The sequence below is a fragment of the Scyliorhinus torazame genome, chromosome 4, assembly GCF_047496885.1.
Source record: "Scyliorhinus torazame isolate Kashiwa2021f chromosome 4, sScyTor2.1, whole genome shotgun sequence".
NCBI classification, from domain to species: Eukaryota; Metazoa; Chordata; class Chondrichthyes; order Carcharhiniformes; family Scyliorhinidae; genus Scyliorhinus; species Scyliorhinus torazame.
The window spans coordinates 183,229,096-183,255,200 of NC_092710.1; the positions used below are offsets into that span (position 1 = coordinate 183,229,096).

Consider the following 26,105-nt stretch of genomic DNA (forward strand, 5'->3'; position numbering starts at 1 on the left):
AAGGATATGTGTAACCCTTGGTATGCAAATGCATACACTGAGAAAACATATTTGTGCACTCCTGATTTAAGAAATGCAACCCCACTTTTGGTTAATTGCCCTCACACCACAATTTATTTTACACGATTTGCATGTTCCACCAATTGGCTAAATTACCTACAATATGTAAATACCTTGGAATCTTTTAGCATTGTTCAAGATATGCCCTGTCTCTCTGAATTAATGGAACCTTTATTTGGCAGTGACATCTTCAATTATATATTGAGACAAACAAGTTCTTTTTTCATTCATTGATGGGATGAGTGTCAGTGGTGCAGCAAGCATTTATTGCCCATTCCAGATGTCTTAGAGACACAAGTGGTGGCTACCTTCCTGAACTGTTGTCGGCCTTGTGGTGCTGTGAGGGAGGGAGGTCCAAGATTTCAGTGAAGGAACAACAGTATAGTTCCAAGTCAGGATGGTACGTCCCACAAAACATCTTGTCAACCTATAAGTTTTCCATTTATAGATACCCTTTGTTTCCAATTTTTTTGGTTAATCTTTACCTCTTATTCTGGGAATTCTTGCTTTTAATAATATTGCTAAATGCAACGGAGCCCCAAAAGTAAGGGACTTATTCGTTTATCCAAACAGGTGTGTCTGTCATGTGAGCAACAATACAAACAAAATGGAGAATTAAGAAATAAAAGCTAAAACAGAAATATAAAAAGTGTGAAAGAAGTGACAGCATCCACAAAGACATTGCAAACTTAAACTAATAAGACCATAAGACAGAGGAGCAGAATTAGGCCACTCGGCCCATCGAGTCTGGTCCGCCATTCAATTATGGTTGATATTTTCTCATCCCCATTCTCCTAATAAGGATTGAAAGAGTAGGAATTGGAAATGGGAAACTCAGGATACTCAGAAACCGAATATCAGGAAAAATACTGGCAGACACTAAAAAGTGAATGGAAATCTGACCAGAAGAAAGATAACAAGGAACGTAAGAGCTGTAAATTTCTACGCTGGTGCCATAAAATAAAGAGAAATATCATTTTTGGAGGATAATAATTGCTGACTCCCAGTCAAGTCCAAGACTCTGTCTCAGGTGAGTAGATGTAAAGTGCCATGTCAGTGAAGTTTTCCACCTTGAGTGGGAAAAAAATGGAGGCATTTCATGATTTTTTTTTGTGGATGAAAGCTTTAAACAGCTGGCCATGAAGTAGCCAGTGTTCACATTAAGCCAGCTATTTGGCTGGCGGTGATGATCATCTGACATCAAGAGAAACACATTTACAGTTGTAGTCCCTAGAACATAGGGAAGGTGAATGGGCTGGAATCGGGAATACACTGGCCAAAAGACATTTATAGTGTGCACAACAGGTATATGCTTACATAAAGAAAAATACGGAAGAAAAAAAAATCTACATGTTATGAGGCACTTCAATTTTAATAAATATTTTCTAAACAACGCTATGGCGAGTCAAGCCCATGAGAGAAACAGAGCCGGGCTCAGCATCAATCTTTTAGCACCAGGACGATCACAGGCAGCACTGTAAATAGAAATTAAAAATTTTAATGAACCGAATAACAAAACTGTAAAAAATAGATAATAAACCTAAAATGATCAGAAGTCTATTTATGACATTTTCTATATCCACTGCTAACAATTGAGGGGCTTCACCGCAAATCAAGTTCCAAACAAAACAGATAAGGTTTTCAAAACAAAGCCAAATACTGTGGATGCTAGAAATCTGCAATGAAAACAGAAAATGCTGGAATTCCTCAGCAGGTCTGAGCTTCTCTGGAAAGAGATACAAAATTAACATTTCAGGTCAATGACATTTCATCGGAACTCAGCTCTGAGGCAGGCACTTGGAGGAGAGATAGATAGCCCAGCTGTGGAAATGGCATTCATTCTGATGAAAGGCCATTGACCTGAAACATTAACTCCGATAAGCTTTCATATCTGATTTAAGAGGGTGGACTCAGACAGGAGAAAGAAGTGTTTTGGCCTCTCCCTCTCTAGTTTCATTTTAAATATCTGTTCCAGTGGAGCTTCCGGTGGTGGCGTGTAGAGGGGAAGTCGCATGCCGGGTAGCTCCTGCTTGAGGCGTGCTTTCAGGAGTTTTAAAGTCCAGTCCTGTGGGCAATTTGAGAATGATTGAATGAAGGAATGTACAAGAAGGGCAAAGGATGTCAAAAGGATTAAGAAAAACAGCCACGAAGAAGGGAGGGAGTGAGTGTTCACCGGCAAGTGAGAGGGCCCGCCAGCGAGCTAACAAGGTGGCAGAGGCTGGGCTGCTGGGTGGGGCTGCACTGTTCACAGCAGAGAGGATGACTGAGGTGATGTCGTTGGAGCTGGAGAAGCAATTTGCGAAGCACATGGAGGTGTTGAGGAGGAGATGGCGGCAGCTTTAAAGACGTTGGTGGAGGAGGCAGTTGCCCCGATGACAGTAGCTGTGGTGAAGACATCGGCCGAGGTGAGGGAGCAGAGTGAGAAGATGAAGGGAGTGGAGGAGGCCATGTCGCAGCACAGTGATCAGCTCACCTGAAATGAGCTGCGGAGTGTGGTCAAGGCCAATAAGGGTCTTCGAGCAAAGCTGGAGAACCGCTTGAGGCGGCAAATTCTGAGGATTGTGGGCTTGCCCGAAACGGTAGAGGGCTCGAGGCCGACAGAGTACTTCGGCAAGATTTTTAAGTTTTAAAATATATTTTTATTCTCCTTCTTCACATTTTCTCCCAAATTTACACCCAACAATAATCAATAATCAGTAATGAATGTAATGTAATGTTAATCCCATATCAACAACAACGATCCCATCCTCCCACCAAACCCCAAACATTAGCCCGCATGTTAACATAAACAAATGACAAAAAGGAATCAGGAATCATCCATAGTCACCATTAACACATACAGTCCCTCTCCCCCCAACCCTTCCAGCCAACCCCCCAATGTTCGATGTGAAATGAAATGAAAATGAAAATCGTTTATTGTCACAAGTAGGCTTCAAATGAAGTTACTGTGAAAAGCCCCTAGTCGCCACATTCCGGCGCCTGTTCGGGGAGGCTGTCCAATTCTCGAAAGTGCATAATGAATAACGCCCATGAATTTTAGAACCGCTCCATCCTTCCCCTCAGTTCAAATTTGACCTTTTCAAGCGTCAAGAATTCCAACAGATCCCCCCGCCACACCAGGGCACAGGGTGGAGAGGTTGATCTCCACCCTAACAGGATCCGCCTTCGGGCCATCAACAAGGCGAAGGCTACAACATCTGCCTCCGCACCAGTTTTCACTGGTGGTCCGACACCCCGAATATGGCCTCCCGAGGGCCGGGTCCAGTTTCAGGTGCACCACTTTTGAGATTACCCTAAAAACCTCCTTCCAGTAATCTTCCAGCTTTGGGCAGGACCAAAACATATGAATGTGGTTTGCGAGGCCACCCCGCAACGTTCACACACATATTCTACCCCCTCAAAGAGCCGGCTCATCCTCGGCCTTGTAAGGTGTGTTCTACACACCACCTTCAGCTGTATCAGCCCCAACCTCGCACACGAGGTGGAGGCATTCACAGACCGGCGCACCTCACACCAGAACCCCTCCTCCATACCCTCTCCCAACTTTTCCTCACACTTTGCCTTGATCCCTTCTAGCGGCGCCTTCTCCTACTCCAATATAGCCCCGTAAACTGCCGATACTACCCCCTTCTCCAGTCCCCCTGTCATCAGCACCTCCTCCAGCAATGTGGAAGCCGGCTCTACTGGGAAGCTCTGTATCTCCTTTCTGGCAAAGTCTCGAACCTGCATGTATCTAAATATTTCCGCCTGCTCCAGCCCATACTTCGCTCCCAGCTCCTTCAATCCTGCAAAACGACCCCCAAGAAATTAATCTTTTAGTGTCCTAATTCCTTTCTCCTCCCATCTCCGAAAATTTCCATCCCACTTCCCTGGCTCAAATCTGTGGTTCCCCCGAATTGGTATTTCCCTTGACCCTGTCCCCAATCCGAAGTGCTGTCGAAACTGCCTCCAAATTCTCAACAAAGCTGTTACTACTGGACTCCCTGAGTATCTCCCTGGGACCGTCAGGAGCGGCGCTGATGCGAGCACCTTCAATCCCGACCCCCTACCCAAACTTTCCTCCATTCTGACCCATTGGGAGTCAACCCCTCTGACCCAGCACCGTATCGTCTCCACATTCGCTGCCCAGTAATAATACATCAGGTTCGAAAGACCCAAACCCCCTGCCTGCCTTCCTCTCTGTAGTAGCACCTTTTAAAATCTGGCCACCTGTACTTCGCCAAGATATTGGCGGAATTGATGGGGAGTGTGAGGAACCCTCCCAATATGAGCTGGACCGAGCCCATCGCTGAGGCCGAAGCCAAAGTTAAATGAGCCGCCAAGGGCAGTGATCAGCTGCTTCCACAAGTACCACATGAAGGGAAGATGTTGAACTGGGCAAAGCAGAAGCGGGAGGTGCAGTGGGCTGGTGCTGGAGTTCACATATACCAGGACTTGACGGTGGATCTAGCAAAGAGGCGAGCGGCTTTCGGCCGAGTTAAGATGGCATTATACACCAATGAGGTGCGATTTGGTGTGGTGTATCCAGCGAAGCTGAAGGTGACCTACATCGCCAGAGATTTCTACTTTGAGACGGTGGAGGCGTTTGTGAAGGCAGAAGGCCTGGCACAGAAGTGAAGACTGGAACTGAAGACGGGTTGTGGACTGCGAATGGGGAGTTGAGAGAGTGTATAAATGTTTGAAAGTTATTTTTTAATCTACATTGTTCTTTATTTACTTCACGTTGTTATAGAGTTTAGGTTTTTTGATTGTCATTCTTTGTTGTGACAGTTTTATGTTATTTTATTGATGTTTGGATTTGGTGTTTTTTTCCTGGGACGGGAGGGGAGGGAAATCCTTGGGTGGGGGTCCCCGTACTAGCTATGTTAAGTCGGTTAGTGAACGGAGGTGAGGTGGGGGGAGGGGCTGCGGACATTGGAGCCTGGCGAGCAGATTTTGATGGGCCTAAGAGGTGTGAAAGGGGGGGGGGGGGATTGATACTGGATGAGGGTTTTGCGAGAGGAAGTGCAGGGGGGGATTCTGGGAGGGGGTTCGATGTTAACAATGGATAAGGGCGGGTCAGGCTCATGGGGCAGGGCCCGGTGTTACAGTGAGGGTGGATAAGAAGGGAGGAGGGTGGTGGGTGTGAGAGGCCCCGGTTGGGATAGTTACGTGGAACGTGAGGGGGTTGGGTGGCCCAGTCAAGTGATCAAGTGTGCTGGTGCATCTGAAAGGTTTGAAGGCTGATGTGGCGATGCTGCAGCAGACTCACCTGAGGGTGAAGGACCAGGCGAGGTTTAGGAAGGGCTGGGTCAGCCAGGTGTTTCATTCGGGATTTGATGGTTGGGCTCGAGGGGTAGCGATCCTGGTTAGCAAAAGAGTATGGTTCCAGATGGAGAAAATGATTGCAGACCAGGGAGGCACGTATGTGATAGTGAAAAGGGCATTGGACAGGAGGCTGGTGGCGCTGGTAAATGTGCATGGTCCCAACTGGGATGATGTAGGATATGTGAAGGAGGTGTGTGGGGTCATCCCCAACTTGGATTCACACGAATTGGTAGTGGGTGGGGACTGAAACCACCAAAAAAAACACCAAATCCAAACATCTCAATAAAATAACATAAAACTGTCACAACAAAAATAACTTCAGTGGAATGAAATGAAATGAAAATCACTTATTGTAGGCTTCAAATGAAGTTACTGTGAAAAGCCCCTAGTCGCCACATTCCGCCGCCTGTTCGGGGAGGCTGGTACGGCAATTGAACCGTGCTGCTGGCCTGCATTGGTCTGCTTTAAAAGCCAGCGATTTAGCCCAGCGTGCTAAACCAGCCCCATAACCAGTGGGGACTGAAACCTGGTGCAGGAGCTGAGATTGGACAGGTCACGGCCGCACTCGCTGGTCCCGTCACGGTGGGGCGAAGGCTTTGGCTGGGCTAATAGCGGAAATGGGAGGGGTGGACCCTTGGAGGTTTCTGGACCTGGAGGAGCAGGGGTACTATTTTTTTTCTTCTCGGTCCGCAAGGTTTATTCACAAATTGACATTTTTGTGGTGGGGAAGGCGCTGTTGGCTGGGGTTAAGGGGTCGGAATACTCGGCAATTGTGATATCGGATCATGCACCGCATTGGGTGGATATGGTGTTGGAGAGGGGGGCAGTGCAGAGGTCGGGGTGGAGATTAGAGGTGGGGCTGTTGGGGGACCGAGCGTTCTGTGATAAAATTGGGAAAGTAATCGAGGAATATGTTGGGTTCAATTGTACGGGGGAGGTATCGCAGGCGGTGGTTTGGGAAGCTCTAAAGGCGATGGTGAGGGGGAGGTGATCTCGTTTAAGGCAAGGGTGGAGCCCCAAAGGGTAATAAATGAGATGCTGGAGGTAGACAGGAGTTATGTAGAAGACAGGGATCCAGCGAAGTTGGAAAAGAGAACGGAGTTCCAGGCGAGTTTTGACCGGCTGTCCACAAGGAAGGCGGTGCGCCAATTGAGGCGGGCAAGGGGAGCGGTTTACGAATATGGAGAGAAGGAAGGACGCATGTTGGCAGGCCAGCTTCGGAGGGAGGCAGCGCCGAGGGTAATTGTTCATGTGCAGGATAGGGCAGGGAAGTTGGTGGTGGCTCCGAATCAGATTAATAGGGTGTATGAGGAGTTTTACGAGAGATTGTATAAGTTGGAGCTGGGGTGGGGATCGGGAGATGCAGGAATTCCTGGATGGTTTGGAATACCCGAGGTTGGGGGAGGGGGTACGGGACATATTGGTTGGGACAATAGCGGAGCAGGAAATAAAAGATGCGTCTGGGAGGATGCAGTTGGGGAAGGAAGCAGGGTTTCCGGTGGAGTATTGCAAGAAATTTAAAGATACGTTGGCGCCACTGATGGTGGGGATGTTTGAGGAGGCGATAGGGAAGGGGGTGTTGCCACAGACTTTGGGGCTGGCATCGATCTCCCTGTTGCTCAAGGATAAGGATCCGACAGAACGTGGGTCGTATCAGCCCATATCACTTTTGAATGTGGACGCAAAGGTGTTGGTGAAGGTATTGGAGGGTAGGTTGGAGGAGTGCCTCCTGAAGGTGATAAATGAAGATCAGACACAGTTTGTGAATGGGAGGCAGCTCTTTTCGAACATTAGAAGGATATTGAATGTGGTTATGGCACCAGCAGAGGGGAGGGAGGGAGATGTCGTTGTGGCATTTGACGCCGAGAAAGCGTTTGACTGAGTAGAGTGGGAGTATTTGATGGCAGCATTTTGGAAGCATTTTGGGATTGGGCCACAATTTATAGATTGGGTAAGGCTGCTGTATTGGGAGCCCAGGGCGAGTGTCCGCACCAATAACATGAATTCGGGATATTTTGCTCTGCACCGTAGGACCAGGCAGCGATGTCCTATGCCACCCCTGTTGTTCGCGCTTGCGACTGAGCCGTTGGCCATCACGTTGAGAAGTTTGGAGGTGTGGAAAGGGATAGTTTGGGGGGGGGGGTACAGCATAGGGTATCTTTGTATGTTGACGACTTGCTATTGTATGTATCGGAACCGAGTGGGTCGATGGGGGCATATTGGAGTTGCTTCGAGTATTTGGTCTTTTTCGGGATATAAACTTAATTTAGAGAAAAGTGAATATTTTGTGGTGTCTCGGCGAGGGGTGGGGTCAGGGGTGGAGGGGCTGCCATTCCGTAGTGCGGGGACTCGCTTTAGATATCTGGAGGTGCAGGTGGCACGGGATTGGTGGGGGGGGCGGGACGGGGGACTCCTTATGTATAACATTGCAAATTTGGTGGGGAGGGTGAAAGCAGACCTGACAAGGTGGGATGGTCTCCTTCCGTCGCTGGCAGGTCGGGTACAGGCAATGAAATTGAACATGTTGCTGTGACTTTTGTTTATTTATCAGTGCCTGCCGATCTTCCTGCCAAAAGTGTTGTTAGAGAGAGGACGGCAGTTAGGGGGGTTGGGTCTTCCGAATTTACTATATTATTACTGGCCAGTGAATGCGGAGAGGGTGAGGAGCTGGGTTGGGGGGGGGGGGGGCACTCCAGTGGGTCAGAATGGAGAAGAGTCTGTGCAGGGGGTTGGGGCTGAGGGCGTTGGCAACAGCGCCGCTCCCGATGGTCCCCGGGTAAATACTCAGGGGATCCGGTAACAGTAGCGACATTGAAAATCTGGAGGCAGTTGCACCAGCACTTTAGGCGGGGTCAAGGGAAATGCCGATTCGGTGGAATCACAGATTTGAGCCAGGGAAGTGGGATGGGACTTTTCGTAGATGGGAGAAGGGAGTTAGGGCACTAAACGATATGTTTCTCGGGCCGGTTTGCGGGATTGAAGGAGCTGGATGCAAAATATGGTTTGGGGCAGGGGGAAATGTTTAGGTATATGCACGTCCAAGATTTAGTTAAGAAGGATATACAGAGCTCTTCCGAACCTGATGTACTACTACTGGGCAGCGAATGTGGAGAAGGTGTGGAGCTGGGTCAGAGGGGTTGATTCCCAGTGGTCAGAATGGAGGAGAGTTTGTGTAGGGGGTCGGGATTGAAAGCACTAGCAACAGCGCCGCTCCCGATATCCCCGGGGAAATACTCAGGGAGTCCGCTAATAATAGCTTCATTGAATATCTGGAGGCAGTTTCGCCAACACTTCGGGTTGGGGCCAGGGTCAAGGGAAATGCCGATTCGGGGGAACCACAGATTTGAGCCAGGGAGGTGGGATGGAAATTTCCGGAAATGGGAAGATTATCATAGAATTTACAGAATTTACAGTGCAGAAGGAGCCATTCGGCCCATCGAGTCTTCACCGGCTCTTGGAAAGAGCACCCTTCCCAAGGTCAACACCTCCACCCTATCCCCATAACCCTGTAACCCACCCAACACTAAGGGCAATTTTGGACACTAAGGGCAATTTATCATGGCCAATCCACCTAACCTGCACATCTTTGGACAGTGGGAGGAAACCGGAGCACCTGGAGGAAACCCACGCACACACGGGGAGGATGTGCAGACTCCGCACAGACAGTGACCCAAGCCGGAATCGAACCTGGGACCCTGGAGCTGTGAAGCAATTGTGCTATCCACAATGCTACCCTGCTGCCCACGGGGAGGGGATTAAGACGCTAAAAGATTTGTTTCTTAGGGGTCGGTTTGCAGGACTGAAGGAGCTGGAAGCGAAGTATGGGCTGGAGCAGGGAGAAATGTTTAGATACATGCAGGTTCGAGATTTTGCCAGAAAGGAGATGCAGAGCTTCCCGGAGGAACCGGCCTCCACATTGCTGGAGGAGGTGTTGACGACAAGGGGACTGGAGAAGGGGTTAGTGTCAGCGGTGTACGGAGCTATTTTGGAAGAGGATAAGGCACCACTGGAAGCGATCAAAGCAAAGTGGGAGGAAGAGTTGGGAGAGGTCATAGAGGAGGGGGTCTGGTGTGAGGTGCTCCAGAGAGTGAATGCCTCCACCTCGTGCGCGAGGTTGGGGCTGATACAGCTGAAGGTTGTATACAGAGCACACCTCACGAGGGCGAGGATGAGCTGATTCTTTGAAGGAGTAGAAGATGTGTGTGAACGTTGCGGGGGGGGGGGCGCTTATCATGTTCATATGTTTTGGTCCTGTCCAAAGTTAGAGGATTACTGGAAGGAGGTTTTTAGGGTAATTTCCAAGATGGTGCGTGTGAAACTGGACCCGGGTCCCCGGGAGGCCATTTTCGGGGTGCCGGGCCAGTCAGGGTTGGAAACGTGTGCGGAGGCAGATATCGTAACCTTCGCCTCGTTGATCGCCCAAAGGTGGATCCCGCTGGGATGGAGAGCAGCCTCTCCACCCAGTGCCCTGGCGTGGCGGGGGGACCTGTTGGAATTCTTGACTCTTGAGAAGGTTAAGTTTGAACTGAGGGGAAGGACGGAGGGGGTTCTACAATTCATGGGCATTATTCATTATGCACTTTCAAGAACTGGATAACATCGAACATTAGTTGGGGGGGGGGGGGGGGAAATGGGTGGGAGGGATAGGGGAGGGGGGCTGTGTGTATTAAGGGTGACTATGGGTAATCCCTGATTTATTTTTGTCATTTGTTTATGTAAACTTGCGGGCCAATGTTTGGGGGTTGTTGGGTGGATGGGATCGTTGTTATTGTTATGGGGATTGACATATTTGTTGCTGATTATTGTTTATTGTTGGTGGGTGTAAAATTGGGAGAAAATCTGAAAAAGGAGAATAAAAATATCTTTCCGGTGGCGCGGCCTCCACACTTTTGGAAGAGGTGCTGACGACAGGGGGAATGGAGGAGGGGGTGGTGTCGGTGATTTGGATTCTGGGAGAAGAGAAAGCACCACTGGAGGGAGGTTAAGGCAAAGTGGGAGGAGGAGTTGGGAGAGGGCATGGAGAAGGGGGGGGGGGGTGAGGTGCTAGGGAGGGTGAATGCCCCAACTTAGAGTGTGAGGTTGGGGCTGATACAGCTGAAGGGGCTGTATAGGGCGAACGTCACAAAGGCGAGGATGAGCCGACTCTTTGAGGGGGTAGAGGATGTTCGTGAGCATTGCGAGGGAGGGGGGGGGGGGGGGGGTGCGCAAACTACATTCATATGTTTTGGTCCTGTCCAATGCTGCAACGGTATTGGAGGGAGATTTTCAGGGAAATTTCGAAAGTGGTACATATGAGACTTGAGCCGGGTCCTCGGGAGGCCATATTCGGGGTATCGGATCGGCCAGGGTGGGAAGCGGGTGCAGAGGCAGACATTTTAGCCTTTGCCTCGCTGATCGCCAGATCCTGTTGGGGTGGAGGTCAGTTTCTCCACCCTGTGCCCTGGCATGGCGGGGGGGGGGGGGCACCCTACCCAAGGTCAACACCCCAACCCTATCCCCATAACCCAGTAACCCCACCCACACTAAGGGCAATTTTGGACACTAAGGGCAATTTATCATGGCCAATCCACCTAACCTGCACATCTTTGGACTGTGGGAGGAAACCCACGCACACACGGGGAGGATGTGCAGACTCCGCACAGACAGTGACCCAAGCCGGAATCGAACCTGGGACCCTGGAGCTGTGAAGCAATTGTGCTATCCACAATGCTACCGTGCTGCCCTGCCCTGTTGATGACTATGTATGGGTGGATGGTGGATTCCTGATTCTTTTTCTCTGATGTTTGTATTTCAAATGTTGGGGTTTGTTTGGGGGTTGGTGGGTGGAGGGGATTGTTGACCAGGGGTTTGCCATTGTATTTGTTATTGTTGATTGTTTGTTGGCGCGTTTAAATTTGGATAAAAATGTGAAAAAGGAGAATAAAAATATTTTGAAAAAGAAAATATGATTTCCGAAAGAGAAAGAACAGGCATAGTGGAGGGGGCTGAGAAACCTAGGTCTGTTATTAAATAAAGGCAAGTACACAGATATGAGGATAGAATAAGCTCAAGTGGACGGGGAAAATAGATGAAAAGTAAGATGAGAGATAAGAAATGGCAAACGTTTAAGGACGTATTTCATAACTCACATCCAAGAAATATTTAATTGAGAAATAAAGACTCTACAAGAAGTATGAAACATCTGCGACTAACTAAGGAAGTTAAGGATGGTTTCAAATTTAAAAAACACATACAATGATGCAAAGATTACTGGTATCCCCAAAAAACTGAGAAAAAAATTAGAAATCACAACTGACTAATTTATTGGGCTGAAATCACTGGTTGAGTTTTGAAATACTGAACAACAGTATTTCAGTGGCTTAAAACAGCAGCTGCAAGAATGGCCAAACATTTGTTTAACTGTATCTTACAAGTTCCAAAGCTATTAAAAATGGAATCAGGTTGTACAGTAGAATACATCAAAGATCATCATCTCAGAGGAAGGTGAATGACTAGATATCCTGATACATTTCAGAAAACATCCAGGCAGCACTTGTGTATTCAACTGGGTGGGGAACAAGCTGTTAGATGCAATCACTTTTGACAATGGACACTGGCTGAGAAAGGAACTCATCCAATTGTAGTTGAATCATATCAAAACCATGGACCTGGAATCAACTTCGTATGACTCAGTTGGTGAGTGGGGATCATTTATTTGCAACTAACATTCTTTTATGTTTCAATACATTTTGTCTCCAGGCCAGAGCCAAGAATAAGCATGGCCATGAATAGGTACCGTTTCTCTCTCTCTCTCTCTCCTCCCCTCCGAGCTGTAAACTCCAGTCCTACCTGTTGTTTGACCATCCACATGCTGCAGGCAGTGTTTTAAGAATCAAGCCACCAGCTGCTGGCCCCAAAAGATAATCTAAAATCAGTCATAGCTTTAAATCATCACAACACAGAATCCAGAAAGACCATCAAGTTCAGTCTGAAAGCATCCAAGGCATCATCTATTGAATACGTATCGAACTGACTTTTGAAAACTGCTTAATCTATCCTACCATTGTGCGTGTGTGCGTGAGCCTTTTTGTTTAGATCAAGTGTTATGTATAATTCGTATTCTCTTTTATTTTAGAAACCTTACAAGATAACCTGTCTGTGACACAGCATATAAATAGTAAAACACTTACTGAACACCTATCGTGGTCAAATGCAGAGTGGGATAAGGGGGGGAACCATTCTACCCCTTCTCACCTGATTGTAATAGTGACTAAAAATGAGGGGGAAATGAGATGAGAGTAAACAAGTACGAAATATACAAGCAGACAGTGGGAGCTTCTGCATATATATAAAAAATGTAGCTAAAGTAAATATTGGACCCTTCGATGATGAGACTGGAGAAATAATAATAGGTAAGAAGGAAATGGCAATCTCTATCTGTCTTTGTGGTGGAAGACACAAAAAGCATTCCAATAATAGTAGAAAATCCAGGAGCAAAAGGGAAGGAGGAAATTAAATCAATCACTAACATTGGGAAAATGTATAAAGAAAAGAAATGGGTCTTAAGGCTGACAAGTCCCCTGGGCTTGATGGCCTGCATCCGAGGGTCTCAAAAGAAGTGGCTACGGAGGTAGTGGGTGTATTAGGTGTAACCTTCCAAAATTCTTTAGATTCTGGAAAAGTCCCAGTAATTTGGAAAATGACAAGAAAAGATGGAGAAGAAAGGGGGAAAGCATAGGTCTCTTAGCCTAACGCCTAACATTAGGAAAATGCTGGGCCCATTCTTCAGGAAATAGTAGCAGGACATTTCTAAACCATAACACAAACAAGTAGAGTCAATATGGTTCTTTGGGTATGTGGCAAGCAGGATGGATAAAGGGGACCGAGTAGACATTGTGTGGCATTCCAAAAGGCTTTCGATAAGGTGTTACACAAGAGGTTACAACACAAGCAAGAACTCACCATGTTGGGAATGATATATGAACATGGATAGAGGACTGGTTAACTAAAAGAAAAGTCAAGATGAATGGGTCATTTTCAGGTTGGTAGACAGTAAATAGAGGATGTCACAGGGATCAATCCTGGGACCTCAACTATCCACAATCTATGTTAATGTCTGGGATGAAGGGACATAATGTATTGTAGACAGATTTGTTGATAATACAAAGTTAAGTGGGAAAGCAACTTATGAGAATGCCATAAACGACTGGATTTTCACTAGTGAGGCATACAATATTAAATAGGTATGTCCTGGTTCAGCAGACCTGCCTCAGTTGAAAGGTCTCCACTAAACCCAACGTTTGTTCCAGGGAATAAAGGAATAGAGTATAAAAGTGGGGAGGTATTGCTGCAACTGTACAAGGCATTGGTGAGGTCATATCTGGAGTACTGTATACAGTATTGGTCCCCTTACTTGAGCAGAGATGTAGTTGCATTTAAGGCAGTTCAGAGAAGGTTCATTAGATTGATTCCAGAGATGAGGGATTTGTCTTATGAAGAGAGATTGAGCAGTTTAGGCCTATAAACTCTTGAGTTTAGAACAATGAGAGGAGATCTAATTGAGATATATAAGATAATAAAAGGTAATGACAACTAGATAAAAGCAAATTACTGTGAATGCTGGAATCTGAAACGAAAGAGAAAATGCTGGAAAATCTCAGCAAGTTTGGCAGCATCTGTAGGGAGAGAAAAGAGCTAATGTTTTGAGTCCGATGACTCTTTGTCAAAGCTAACAGACAGAGAAAGTGGGAAATATTTATACTCTAGAGTGAGAATGAAAGGTGAGTCATAGCCACAGAAACCCAGGGAAACTGGGTGCTAATGGTCACAGAAACCAAGGGGAAAGAGTGCTAATGGCAGTCCCCAGAGAGAACAAAAGATGTGAAAGGTCAAACAGCAGGGAAACTAACATCAGAGGATGAACTGTAGATGTGGGGGGAGGGGAAGGGGGAAGCAAAGAGGAGAAAGGTGAAGGAAAGGTGGATAAGATTGGGGGGGGGGTGGGGGGAATTAAATATATATTAAGAAAGAAAGAAATGGTAAAAGACAGTGAAAATGAAATGAAAACAAATGGGTCGAGGTGGGGTAGAGCTGATCATCTGAAGTTGTTGAATTTGATGTTCAGGCCGGAAGGCTGGAGCGTGCCTAACCGGAAGATGAGATGTTGTTCCTCCAGTTTGTGTTGAGCTTCACTGGAACATTGCAGCAGGCCAAGAACAGACATGTGGGTATGGGAGCAGGGTCTTTTGTTAAAATGGCAAGCAACAGGAAGATCAGGGTCCTGAATGCGCACAGACCGAAGATGCTTAGCAAAGCGATCACCCAGTCGGCGTTTGGTCTCTCCGAATATAGAGACGACCACATTGGGAGCAGCGAATGCAACAGACCAAATTGGAAGGGATGCAAGTGAAACGCTGCTTAACCTGGAATGAGTGTTTTGGGCCTGAGATGTTAAGCATGGAAGAGGCAAAGGGGCAGTTGTTACATCTTCTGCGATTGCATGGGAAGGTGCCAATGATGATGGGAGAGGTACTGGGTATGGTGGAGGAGTGGACTAATTTGTCTCGGAGGGAATGGTCTCTGCGGAATGCTGACAGAGGGAGTGAAGGGAAGATGTGTTTGGTGGTGGCATCACGCTGGAGTTGGCGAAAATGGCGGAGGATTATGCGTTGCATACGGAGGCTGATGGGATGAAATGTGAGAACGAGGGGGACTCTATCCTTGTTCTGGCAGGGAGTGGAGGGGGCGAGGGTAGTGGAGCGGGAGATGGACCGCACACTGTTGAGGGCCCTGTCCGCAACTGTCGGTGGGAAATCACGGTTGAGGAAGAAGGAACCATTTTCGAAGCACCATTTTGGAAAGTGGCATCATCGGAACAAATGCGATGGAGGCGAAGAAGTTGAGAGAAAGGGATGGAGTCCTTACAGGGTGTAGGGTGCAAAGAGCTGTAGTCAAGATAGCTGTGGGTGTCAGTAGGCTTGTAGTGGATAGTCTATTGCCGGAAATGGGGCAGAAAGATCAAGGAAGGGAAGGGAAGTGTCTGAGATCGACCAGGTGAAAGTGATGGAGGGGTGGAAACTGGAAGGGAAGTTGATGAATTTTTCCAGGTCCGGGCGAGAGCATGACGCGGCACCACAATAGTCATCAATGTATCGGCAAAGGAGTTGTGGGAGGGGGCCTGGATAGGCCTGGAACAAGGAGTGTTCCACATACCCCATTAAAAAAAGGCAAGCGTAGCTAGGACCCATGCGGGTACCCATTGCTACACCTTTGACTTGGAGAAGGTAAGATGAGTTAAAGGAGAAGTTGTTGAGAGATAGAACGAGTTCAGCCAGGCGGAGGAGAGTGGTGATGGATGGGAATTGTCTGGGCCTCTTTTCGAGAAAGAAGCAAAGAGCTCTCAGGCCATCCTGGTGTGGGATGGAGGGGTAGAGGGATTGCACATCCATGGTGAATAGGATGCGGTTAGGGCCCGCGGACTGGAAGCTGTCAATATGACGCAGGGCATCAGAGGAATCCCGGATGTAGGTGGGGAGGGAATGGACCAGAGGAGTGAGGATGGAGTCAAGATAAGAGGAAATAAGTTCCAGAAACTGGAGGAACAACATCTCATCTTCCGGTTAGGCATGCTACAGCCTTCCGGCCTGAACATCAAATTCAACACCTTCAGATGATCAGCTCTACCCCACCTCGACCCATTTGTTTTCATTTCATTTTAACTGGTTTTTTTACCATTTCTTTCTTTCTTAATATATATTTAATCTCTTTGCTTCCCCTCCCCCCACATTTACAGTTCACCCTCTGATGTTAGTTACCCTGCTGTTTGACCTTTAACATCTTTTGTTCTCTCTGGGGACTGCCATTAACACTCTTTCCCCTTGGTTTCTGTGGCTATTTGCACCCAGTTTCCCTGGGTGCCCACAGAATGGCTATGACTCATCTTTCATTCTCACTCCACAGTATAAATATTTCCCACTTTCTCTGTCTGTTAGCTTTGACAGAGTCATCGGACTCGAAACGTTAGCTCTTTCCTCTCCCCAAAGCAGTGTTCTTCAAAGTCGGGGGCGCGACCCCCGGATGGGTGGCGGGCGGGTGTCGGGACGGTCGCGGAGCCTTTGCGGCACTCCCGATCGTGCAAATCCCCGCGCAGCAGCCGGCTTTTAATAACGCCGGCTGCAAGCGGCCTTTAAAATGGCCGCAAACATATTAAAGAAATTCGGCCGCATTGCGCATGCGCGCACAATCATCGGCGCGCATGCGCAAAACAATGTGCATACGCGCCGATGATCGGGCGCGCATGCGCAGTGCTGCCGCTGCTTTTTTTAAACGGTCGCAGCTTTTTGTTTCAACTTCGGTTTTTTAAAATTCATATTATTCATTTATTTTATTCATTTAATTTTTATTTTTTTCATTTATTTTATTCATTTAAAAAAATATATTTTTTTACAAGTTCGGGGGGGGTTTTACTTGATAAAATTTTACAGGACAAAAATGCATAACTTTGGACAGATGGAGGCTCCATACTTTCCGACAGAGGAAGGCTTCACCTTTATCCAACAGGTTCCATTGGAGGAGCGTGTACGAGGGCCAAAGGGACCCAAAGCCATTTCCTCCATTTTTATCAGCAGCATACAAGGTAAGAGAAAATGGTGGGTCACTCAGGTAGGCCGGCGTGGGTCGTGAAGGTCGGCCGCGTTGGGTCCCGAAGGTTGGCCGGTTGGTAAAAATGGGTCCCCGGAAAAAGAATTTGAAGAACACTGCCCTAAAGGTAATGACAAAGTTGATATGGAGCAGACTAAAGGGTAGCAGATTTTCATGGTAACTTCATTGCAGTGTTAATGTAAGCCTACATGTGACAATAATAAAGATTATTATCACACGTAGGTAGTGAAGCAGCAGGCTCCAGAGCTGCAGGGAGGTAGGGGTTGCTCTGTCGAGGCAGAGCGACAAGATCGTTTGTTTGGAAGTGGGAACGGCGAAGACGGCGACCGATAATAAGGGTTTCAGGATCTAGGACAGACAACATTGAAAATCGGCCGAGAGGGCAGAATTTGAGAGTGGTTGGATTCCCGGGGGCACTGGAGGGCCCAAACCCAACAACATTCATGGCGCAGGTGCTCTAGAAGATGGTGGGGGATAAGGTAATGGCGGCCTCTCCTGAGCTGGATCGAGCCCACAGATCGCTGAGTCAGAAGCCTCACGCTGAGAAGCCACCCTGGGCGTTTGTGGTCTGGTTCCAGTTACCAGGAACAGGAAAACATTTTAAAATGGGCAAAGGAGCGTCGGAACAGCTGATGGGAGGGCCATGGGGTGCGAATAAATCAAAACACACCCCAGGCTGAAGTAGGCAGATTTTATATCCTCAAGGGAGTCAATGGTTATGGGTACAGGCAGGAAAGTGAAGCCGAGACCACAGTCTGATCAGCCATGACTACACCGAATGGCACAGGAGGCTTGAGCGGCTGAATAGCCACCTCATGCTCCTATTTCTTATGAGCAACAGAACAAGCCCACTGGGCATGGAATTGACGACATTTGCACGGAAAGCATCAACAATCGGCTTGGCAGTTGGGAATGAAAATAGGGAGTCAATGTACTTTGTGTGTGTTCATTGTGATATCCATGGTTTCTCATATAATGTTTGTCTTTCTTTGCATTTCCTCTGTTAGCTGCTCAATCCCTCATAAAGATCACACACATTGTTTAAGCCAAAATGATGCTCATGCAGACCCTAGTTTTGTTAAAAATATTTCTATTTTCCTCCTTTTTCACATTTTCATCAAATATACACCCAACAACAAATCACCAACAATAACAAATACAATGGCAATCCCCTGACCAACAACCCCTTTATCCTCCCAACTGCCAACATCTTAAATACAGAACAAGAAAGAAAAAAGAATCCACAATCATCCCATACGTTATCACCAATAACCTATGCATTCCAACCCCCCCCCTAATCTTCCAATTCTTGAAAGTGCATGATAAACAAAGCCCATGAATTGTAGAACCCTTCCATCCTTACCCTCAACTCGAACTTCACCTTCTCGAGCATGAAAAAATCCAGCAGATCCCGTGCCACGCCAATACACAGGGCAGAGGAGCTGACCTCCACCCCAACAGGACCCACCTTCGGGCAATCAGCGAGGCAAATGCCAAACCGAGTTAACAGAATGTTTCTTTTTCTACTTTCGAGACTGCGTATCAGGAACAGACATAAAAGAAACAGGAGACCAAGTGACCACAGCCCCTCTGGCCAACAATGGCATCCACACACCCTGATGAATTCAGCAGCTCAGGGGCAGGCGCTTGAGGGGGAGATACAGAGAATCCAACTGACGAATTGATACATGGTGATACACAAGCACAGGAAGCTAAAGGACGTTGATGCCTGAAGCAGCTGAGAGGAAACTTAAGAAATGCTAGCTGCTGGTTACAAAGCATATGGGTTATGGAAAAAAAAAGGATAACTTTAAAATTGAGGCCTGGCTTAGCCAGGAGCCAAAGTGGGTCAGTGAGAAGCTTTGACTGGTGAACAGGGCTTGATGTAAACTAGGACATGTGCAGCAGAGTTTTGAATGACCTTAAGTTTATGAAGGGTAGAATGTGGGAAGCCAGCCAGGAGGGAATTGAAATGTCCAAATCTGGAGGTAATAAAGGCATGGATAAGTTTCACTGGCAGATGATCAGAGACAGGGCTGGAGTTGGGCAACGTTACGAAGTGGAAATATGCTTTCATCATATTGGGAATTCCTGTGTTGAAGATCTGCTTATCAAATCAGCTGCAATTTCAGAGAACAGAAGCCTTTATGTGTCATATGAATATGAAGGTCCACATTCAGGCTATCAAAGATGCACGCAGACAAACAATAGCACTCACAGATCTGCGGAATCATGCAATTTTGTAAAAGCTTAACTTGTATTACGCTGTGTATGCAGCACAGAAACTGGTCATTCAGCCCAATTGCTCAATGCTGGCATTTATGCTCCACAGCTGCTTTTTCTCACCCCACACACGTCTTGTGCCTACTTATTGCCCTCTCAAGTCATATTTCTGGACTCCCTGTCATGGTGTATTGAATTGTCATGGCAAAGACAGCATTGATGTTTGCCTTATGCAGGAAAGTACAGTGAATTGGTTGATCTTACAAAAGATCCCTATGATGCCCTGGTGCCTGCACGTTGAAGTTGACAGCTGCAGTGACTTGCCTTGGCACAGTCAGAGATGTCAATGTTGTGAAGTTGCATGGCAGACCTGGTTGCAGCAAAAGGGCTCCTCTAAAACTTCATCATTGAAGAACTACCCCTCAAGTCGCAGATCCTGAGAGAGATCTTGAAAGCTGAATGTGTACAGCTGGGATGATCTTATTGAAATGGTGTTGCTTAAGACACCTGCTGTCATCTCTAAACAGAGACAGCTTTGCTGCTCGCTCTTGTTTCAAATCATTCATATGCATTGTAATTATTTCACTGTTACCTACAGCACTCATGTTCACATACACTCATTCATAACCAGCAGCCGATTCCCATGTTTAGTCATTTCCATCCCACCTCAGAAAGTTGTTTTCTGACCGTGTCGACGAATTTCCTGTGCAAGGATATCAACTGACTTGTTGAAATCTAAAAATATTATATACACAGAACCTCTGTTGTCAGCAGGACCATTTAATTCCTCGAAGCATTTTATTGCCCCCCCCCCCCCTTTCATGATGCTGACTGTTATATTAATAGAATTTGTTCAGGTCACATAGATTCACAGGGCTATAAATGGGTGTGTGAATTCTAACCTCCCTTTTTTAAAGGTTGGTGTTATGTTGCCTAATCTCTAATCTTAACCATTACTCCCCATCTCAACTGATCCCTGAAGATAGAAGTATAAGACCAATTTGGCTCATAACTTGTTTAATTAACTTTGTATAATCCACCTGGGCCTGGGATCGTGTGTTACGTCAACCTCATCAGCCGATACATCACCGTTCAATCTAAAACTTCGACATTTTTTTGCTGCTTCCACCATTTTCCCCAGGAAATTCAAACTCCATACTGAGGAAACTCCCCAAGAACAAATACAAGAATTAAACTAGCATATTTGCAGTCACTTGATGTATTATCTTTCAGCTATCTTACCATTACCTTTCCAGCTGCTTGTTGCAAACATATTCTGGTAAATGCTTGAAATTTCTTTTAATATCCTCTGGTATTTTAACCTTATTTCTCCAACTAATTTAAGTTCCTTATTGTGGTAAATTCACCTCCGTTTACTCTATTACCTATAAGCTTTATAGTATTCTTTCTTCCTTTGGTTACCTTGTATTCTTAGTGGTGCACATCTGTGAATGTACAGGATTTCCAAACATTATTTGTTTACATTCCATGCTTTTACCTTCTGATTGTACTGCTGAGAGTAATTTCTTTACCTTATGATGCACGATCAATGACCACTAAAGCGAGGTTGTAGTCCAACTGAAGGCTTTAACAAGCTAGATGTTTCCCCCAGCAGCTCAGGTACAGAATGTGGGCTGCTGGGGCGGCACAGGTTCTTATACCCCGCCTATCAGGGCGGAGCTACTATACACTCTAGCCAATAGAAAGCATACAGTTTCCACCAATGGTGCTTTAGCCTATCAGGTACCGTAATACCTACAATACCACATTCACCCCGTTAAAAAGGAGTCTGGTGGGGATGCTGGCCAGAAACTACAAAATATAACATGGTATAATTAGTTATGGAGGTACCGTAATACCTCCGTACAGTGTTTAGTAACTATTTACAAGTCTGGTAGCTATGTACATTTGATCGTTTATATTTACAGATTACAGTTAAAATGAAGCAATCAGTCGATCGGGGGCCTTGGTTGTCCTCTGTGATCGTCGGAGCCTCGGTGGTGACTCCGGTGGAGGCTCGGGCGTCTGTGACTCCGGGAACGTGGCTTCGATCTCCATGGCAGCTTCGTCACCCCTAGACGGCGCTGGTGAGGAAAACGGCTGACCTGGGAAGGGAGCGCCTGCAGGGGGCATCGGTGGGTGAGGGGGCCTAGACGGGGGCGGCGGAAGGACCGATCCTCCTGTAAGGTGCTGCGGTGGAGGGGAGGGTGGGACTGGTGGCTGGAATGTGCGTGGAGTTCCGGCAGGCGCCAGGTTCCGTAGGGAGACCGTATCTTGTCGGCCGTCAGGGAACGGCACGTAGGCGTACTGGGGGTTAGCATGGAGCAGATGGACCCGCTCGAACAACGGGTCTGACTTGTGCGCCCGCACGTGTTTTCGGAGCAGGATTGTTCCGGGTGCTGCCAGCCACGTTGGGAGCGAGGTCCCAGAGGAGGACTTCCAAGGGAAGACAAGGAGACGTTCGTGAGGTGTCTGATTGGTGGTCGTACAGAGTAGTGACCGGATGGAGTGGAGGGCATCCGGGAGGACTTCTTGCCAGCGGGAGACTGGGAGGTTCCGGCACCGTAGGGCCAGTAGGACGATCTTCCAGACCGTTCCGTTCTCCCTCTCTACCTGTCCGTTACCCTGGGGGTTGTAACTGGTCGTCCTGCTCGAGGCAATGCCCTTGCTGAGCAGGAATTGACGCAGTTCGTCACTCATAAAGGAGGACCCCCTATCACTGTGTATGTAAGTGGGGAACCCGAACAGTGCAAAGATGCTATGGAGGGCCTTGATGACGGTGGTGGCGGTCATGTCGGGGCAAGGGATGGCAAATGGGAACTGGGAGTGCTCGTCAATCACGTTCAGAAAGTACGTGTTGCGGTCGGTTGAGGGGAGGGGGCCTTTGAAGTCTATGCTGAGGCGTTCAAAGGGACGGGAAGCCTTTATCAGGTGCGCTCTCTCTGGCCGGCAAAAGTGCGGTTTGCACTCCACGCAGATTCGGCAGTCCCTGGTGACGGTCCTGACCTCCTCGATGGAGTAGGGCAGGTTGCGGGTCTTGACGAAATGGAAAAAGCGAGTGACCCCCGGGTGGCAGAGGTCCTCGTGGAGGGCTCGGAGGCGGTCCACTTGTGCGGTGGAAACATGTGCTGCAGGACAGGGCGTCAGGAGGCTCGTTTAGCTTCCCGGGATGATACAAGATCTCATAGTTGTAGGTGGTGAGTTCGATCCTCCACCGCAAGATCTTGTCGTTTTTTTAAATCTTGCCCCGCTGTGCATTATCGAACATGAAAGCAACCGATCGTTGGTCGGTGAGGAGAGTGAATCTCCTGCCGGCCAGGTAATGCCTCCAATGTCACACAGCTTCTACTATGGCCTGGGCCTCCTTTTCGACTGAGGAGTGGCGGATTTCGGAAGCATGGAGGGTACGGGAGAAGAAGGCCACGGGTCTGCCCACTTGGTTGAGGGTGGCCGCCAGAGCTACGTTGGATGCATCGCTCTCGACCTGGAAGGGGAGGGACTCGTCGATGGCATGCATCGTGGCCTTTGCAATGTCTGCTTTGATGCGGCTGAAGGCCTGGCGGGCCTATATCGACAGGGGAAAAGCTGTGGATTGGATCAGGGACACAGGCCTTGTCCGCATAGTTGGGGACCCTCTGGGCGTAGTAGCTAAAAAACCCTAGGCAGCGCTTCAGGGCCTTGGAGCAGTGAGGGAGGGGGAACTCCATAAGGGGGCGCATGCGTTCAGGGTCGGGGCCTATAACTCCATTTCGCACCACATAGCCGGGAATGGCTAGACGGTCGGTGCTAAACACGCATTTATCCTTATTGTATGTTAGGTTGAGGATTTTAGCGGTCTGGAGAAATTTTCGGAGGTTGGTGTCGTGGTCCTGCTGGTCGTGGCCGCAGATGGTGACATTATCGAGATACGGGAATGTTGCCCGTAAACCGTACCGGTCAACCATTCGGTCCATCTTGCGCTGGAAGACCGAGACCCCGTTGGTGACACCAAAGGGAACCCTTAAGAAGTGATAGAGCCGCACGTCTGCCTCGAAGACAGTGTATTTGCGGTCACTAGTGCGGATGGGGAGCTGGTGGTAGGCGGACTTGAGATCCACTGTGGAGAAGACCTTATAATGCGCGATCCTGTTTAACCAGGTCGGATATGCGGGGGAGAGGGTACGCGTCCAGCTGCGTAAACCTGTTGATGGTCTGACTGTAGTCGATGACCATCCTATGCTTCTCCCCGGTCTTTAGCACCACTACTCGAGCTCTCCAGGGGCTGTTACTGGCTTCAATGACCCGTTCCCTCAGTAGGCTTTGGACCTCTGATCGAATAAAGATCCGGTCCTGGGCACTGTAGCATCTGCTCCTTGTGGCGACGGGTTTGCAATCCGGGCTGAGGTTCGCAAACAGGGAAGGCGGGTCGACCTTAAGGGTCGCGAGGCCACAGACTGTAAGGGGGGGGTATAGGGCCGCCGAATTGGAAGGTCAGACTTTGAAGGTTTCACTGGAAGTCTAAACCCAGGAGTGTAGCTGCGCAGAGGTGGGGAAGGACGTAGAGACGGAAATTGTTGAACTCCCTTCCCTGGACTGTGAGGTTTGCTGCACAAAACCCCTTTATCTCCACTGAGTGCGAACCGGAGGCCAGTGAGAATTTTTGATTAACAGGGTGGATGAGGAGGGAACAGCACCTTACCGTGTCGGGGTGTATGAAGCTCTCCGTGCTCCCAGAGTCGATTAGACAGGACGTCTCGTGCCCGTTGATGAAACCGGTCGTCGTAGCGGTTGAGAGCGTTCGAGGTCGAGACTGATCCAGAGTCACCGAGGCCAATCGCAGTAGTTGAGAGTTCTGTTCGGTCAGTGTGTGGTCGGCTGAGCTGGGGGTTCATCCAAGATGGCGTCTCCCATTGGTTGCACATGGTCGGGGGTGCATAAAATGGCGGCCCCCATCCCTCCAATGTGGCGTCCGTGGAACAAGATGGCGGCGCCCGGGGTCCACACGTGGCCCCAGGATATGGAGGTGGCGGCGACCGCTGGCCGCACGGAGCCTGTGGAGAAGTTTGTGGTTGCGGTCCGTATTCGCCGCTGGAGACCGCGGCCACCGCTCAGGCCTGACATACCCCCACGAAACGGCCCTTTTTGCCCCATCCCTTGCAGGTGGATGCGCGGGCTGGGCAGCGCTGGCGGGGGTGCTTGGCCTGCCCGCAAAAGTAGCAGCGGGGCCCCTCGGGGTTGCCAGGCCGCCTTGCAGCGCAGGCCTGTGGGGGAACGGGGGAAGTCTCAGGGTCGGCCGCGGCGGGGTTCCACGCTGCCCGGGAGGCTGCCGCGCGGTCGGGAACGTAGGCACGGGCGTTCCTGGAGGCCACGTACAGGGAGCCTGCAAGGCCTCCCTGAGACCCAGGGTGTCCTTCTCTAACAGGCGCTAGCGGATTTGTGACGAAAGCGTCCCGGACTAAGAGTTCCGTGTGTTCGCTCGCCGAAACTGGCGGGCAGCCGCAGCTTCTTCCCAGCACCAGAAGTGCGCGGTAGAATTCCTCCAGCGATTCACCCAGGGTTTTTTCGCCTTGTTGCAAGCTGGTGCCCGGCGTCGACCTGGTTTACCGGGTGAATATAGTGTCCTTTTAGCAGCTCAATTGCTGCATTGAAGTCTTCCGCTTCCTCGATGAGGGTGTAAATCTACGGGCTCACCCTTGAGTGCAGGATGTGCAGTTTCTGCTCTCCCGTGGGTGCGTTTTCGGCCGTCTCTTTAAAACATGCCAGCCAGTGCTTAAAGATTGCCGCTGAGTTTGCCTCATGGGGGATAAGTTGCAGACACTCCGGTTTGATTCGGAGCTCCATCCTTTCTTCTTAAAATTCTAGCTTATTAAATTGATGCACGATCAATGACCACTAAAGCAAGGTTGTAGTCCAACTGAAGGCTTTAATAAGCTAGATGTTTCCCCCAGCAGCTCAGGTACAGAATGAGGGCTGCTGGGGCGGCACGGGTTCTTATACCCCACCTATCGGGGCGGAGCTACTATACACTCTAGCCAATAGAAAGCATACAGTTTCCACCAATGGTGCTTTAGCCTATCAGGTACCGTAATACCTATAATACCACACCTTACCCCTCAGAATCTGCCTTCTAAAGTTTAATGCTTTCAGTGTATGTACTTTTTCTTTCATCATATTTTTAACCTTATAATGCAGCATTTAGTGATTCCTAAAATGTTATTTGAATCTGACCTATTTGAGTGTTTCTTGGTTTCTGCTGAATATCAGGTCCGATTGCAACCCTGCTTATTTGGGTTCCTTGGCAAATTGTTCCAAGGAACAAATCAATAAAGTGAGCTGGATTACATTTTCATTCCCATTGTTTCTTTTGTAAAATTTCCAGGGCCAGATTGAACCTTTCCAGGGTCAGAGTGTCTGAGTCAGATTGAAAACTGGCGCGTATCTCTCTAGATGCACAGCCGAGTTTTCACTCCAGATTTTCTGGCACTTGGTGCACAGAGAATCTGGGGGCGTGGTTTGCTCTGGCAGGGTGATGCTTAATCGAGCCCAGAAGGCCGGCTCCACAGATTTCAGGGGGCCATCTTTAAAGGGTGATACACTGAGAATAAACTCCACTCCCACCTCAGGCATGGGGGCACTCCCAGCCCCCCTCTCTTCACAGGCATCGAGGCACTTCCCCCCACCCTCGAGGGTTGCCTCACAACCTGGGGCTAATACTTACCTGCACACCACTGGAGTGGTCACCACGACTGTATTTTTTACGACGGTGTAATGTCCTGCTGGCTGGGTGGGACGATACGCAGACAGTGCAAGTAGCAGTTTTGAGCTGATTGATGACATTAAAATATTCTAATATATGCTAATTCAGCCCATGTCCTTCCTGGGTGTAACCTGATTGC

At 48.5% G+C, this 26,105-nt stretch overlaps 1 protein-coding gene across 13 annotated transcripts in view; it reads right to left on the bottom strand.

Moving 5' to 3' along the window:
- The window catches only part of LOC140410628 (dystrobrevin beta), a 964,620-nt gene that overhangs the window by 145,760 nt on the left and 792,755 nt on the right, over positions 1-26,105 (bottom strand). The window contains exon 16 of one of the 13 annotated variants that reach the window (XM_072498967.1): positions 1,414-1,535. The exons of the other annotated variants lie outside the window; for them this stretch is intronic. Within the exon in view, the coding sequence (XP_072355068.1) occupies positions 1,524-1,535 (12 nt within the window). The 3' untranslated portion in view covers positions 1,414-1,523. Of the gene's footprint in view, positions 1-1,413; positions 1,536-26,105 lie in introns of those variants that run through there. 13 annotated transcript variants of the gene reach the window in all.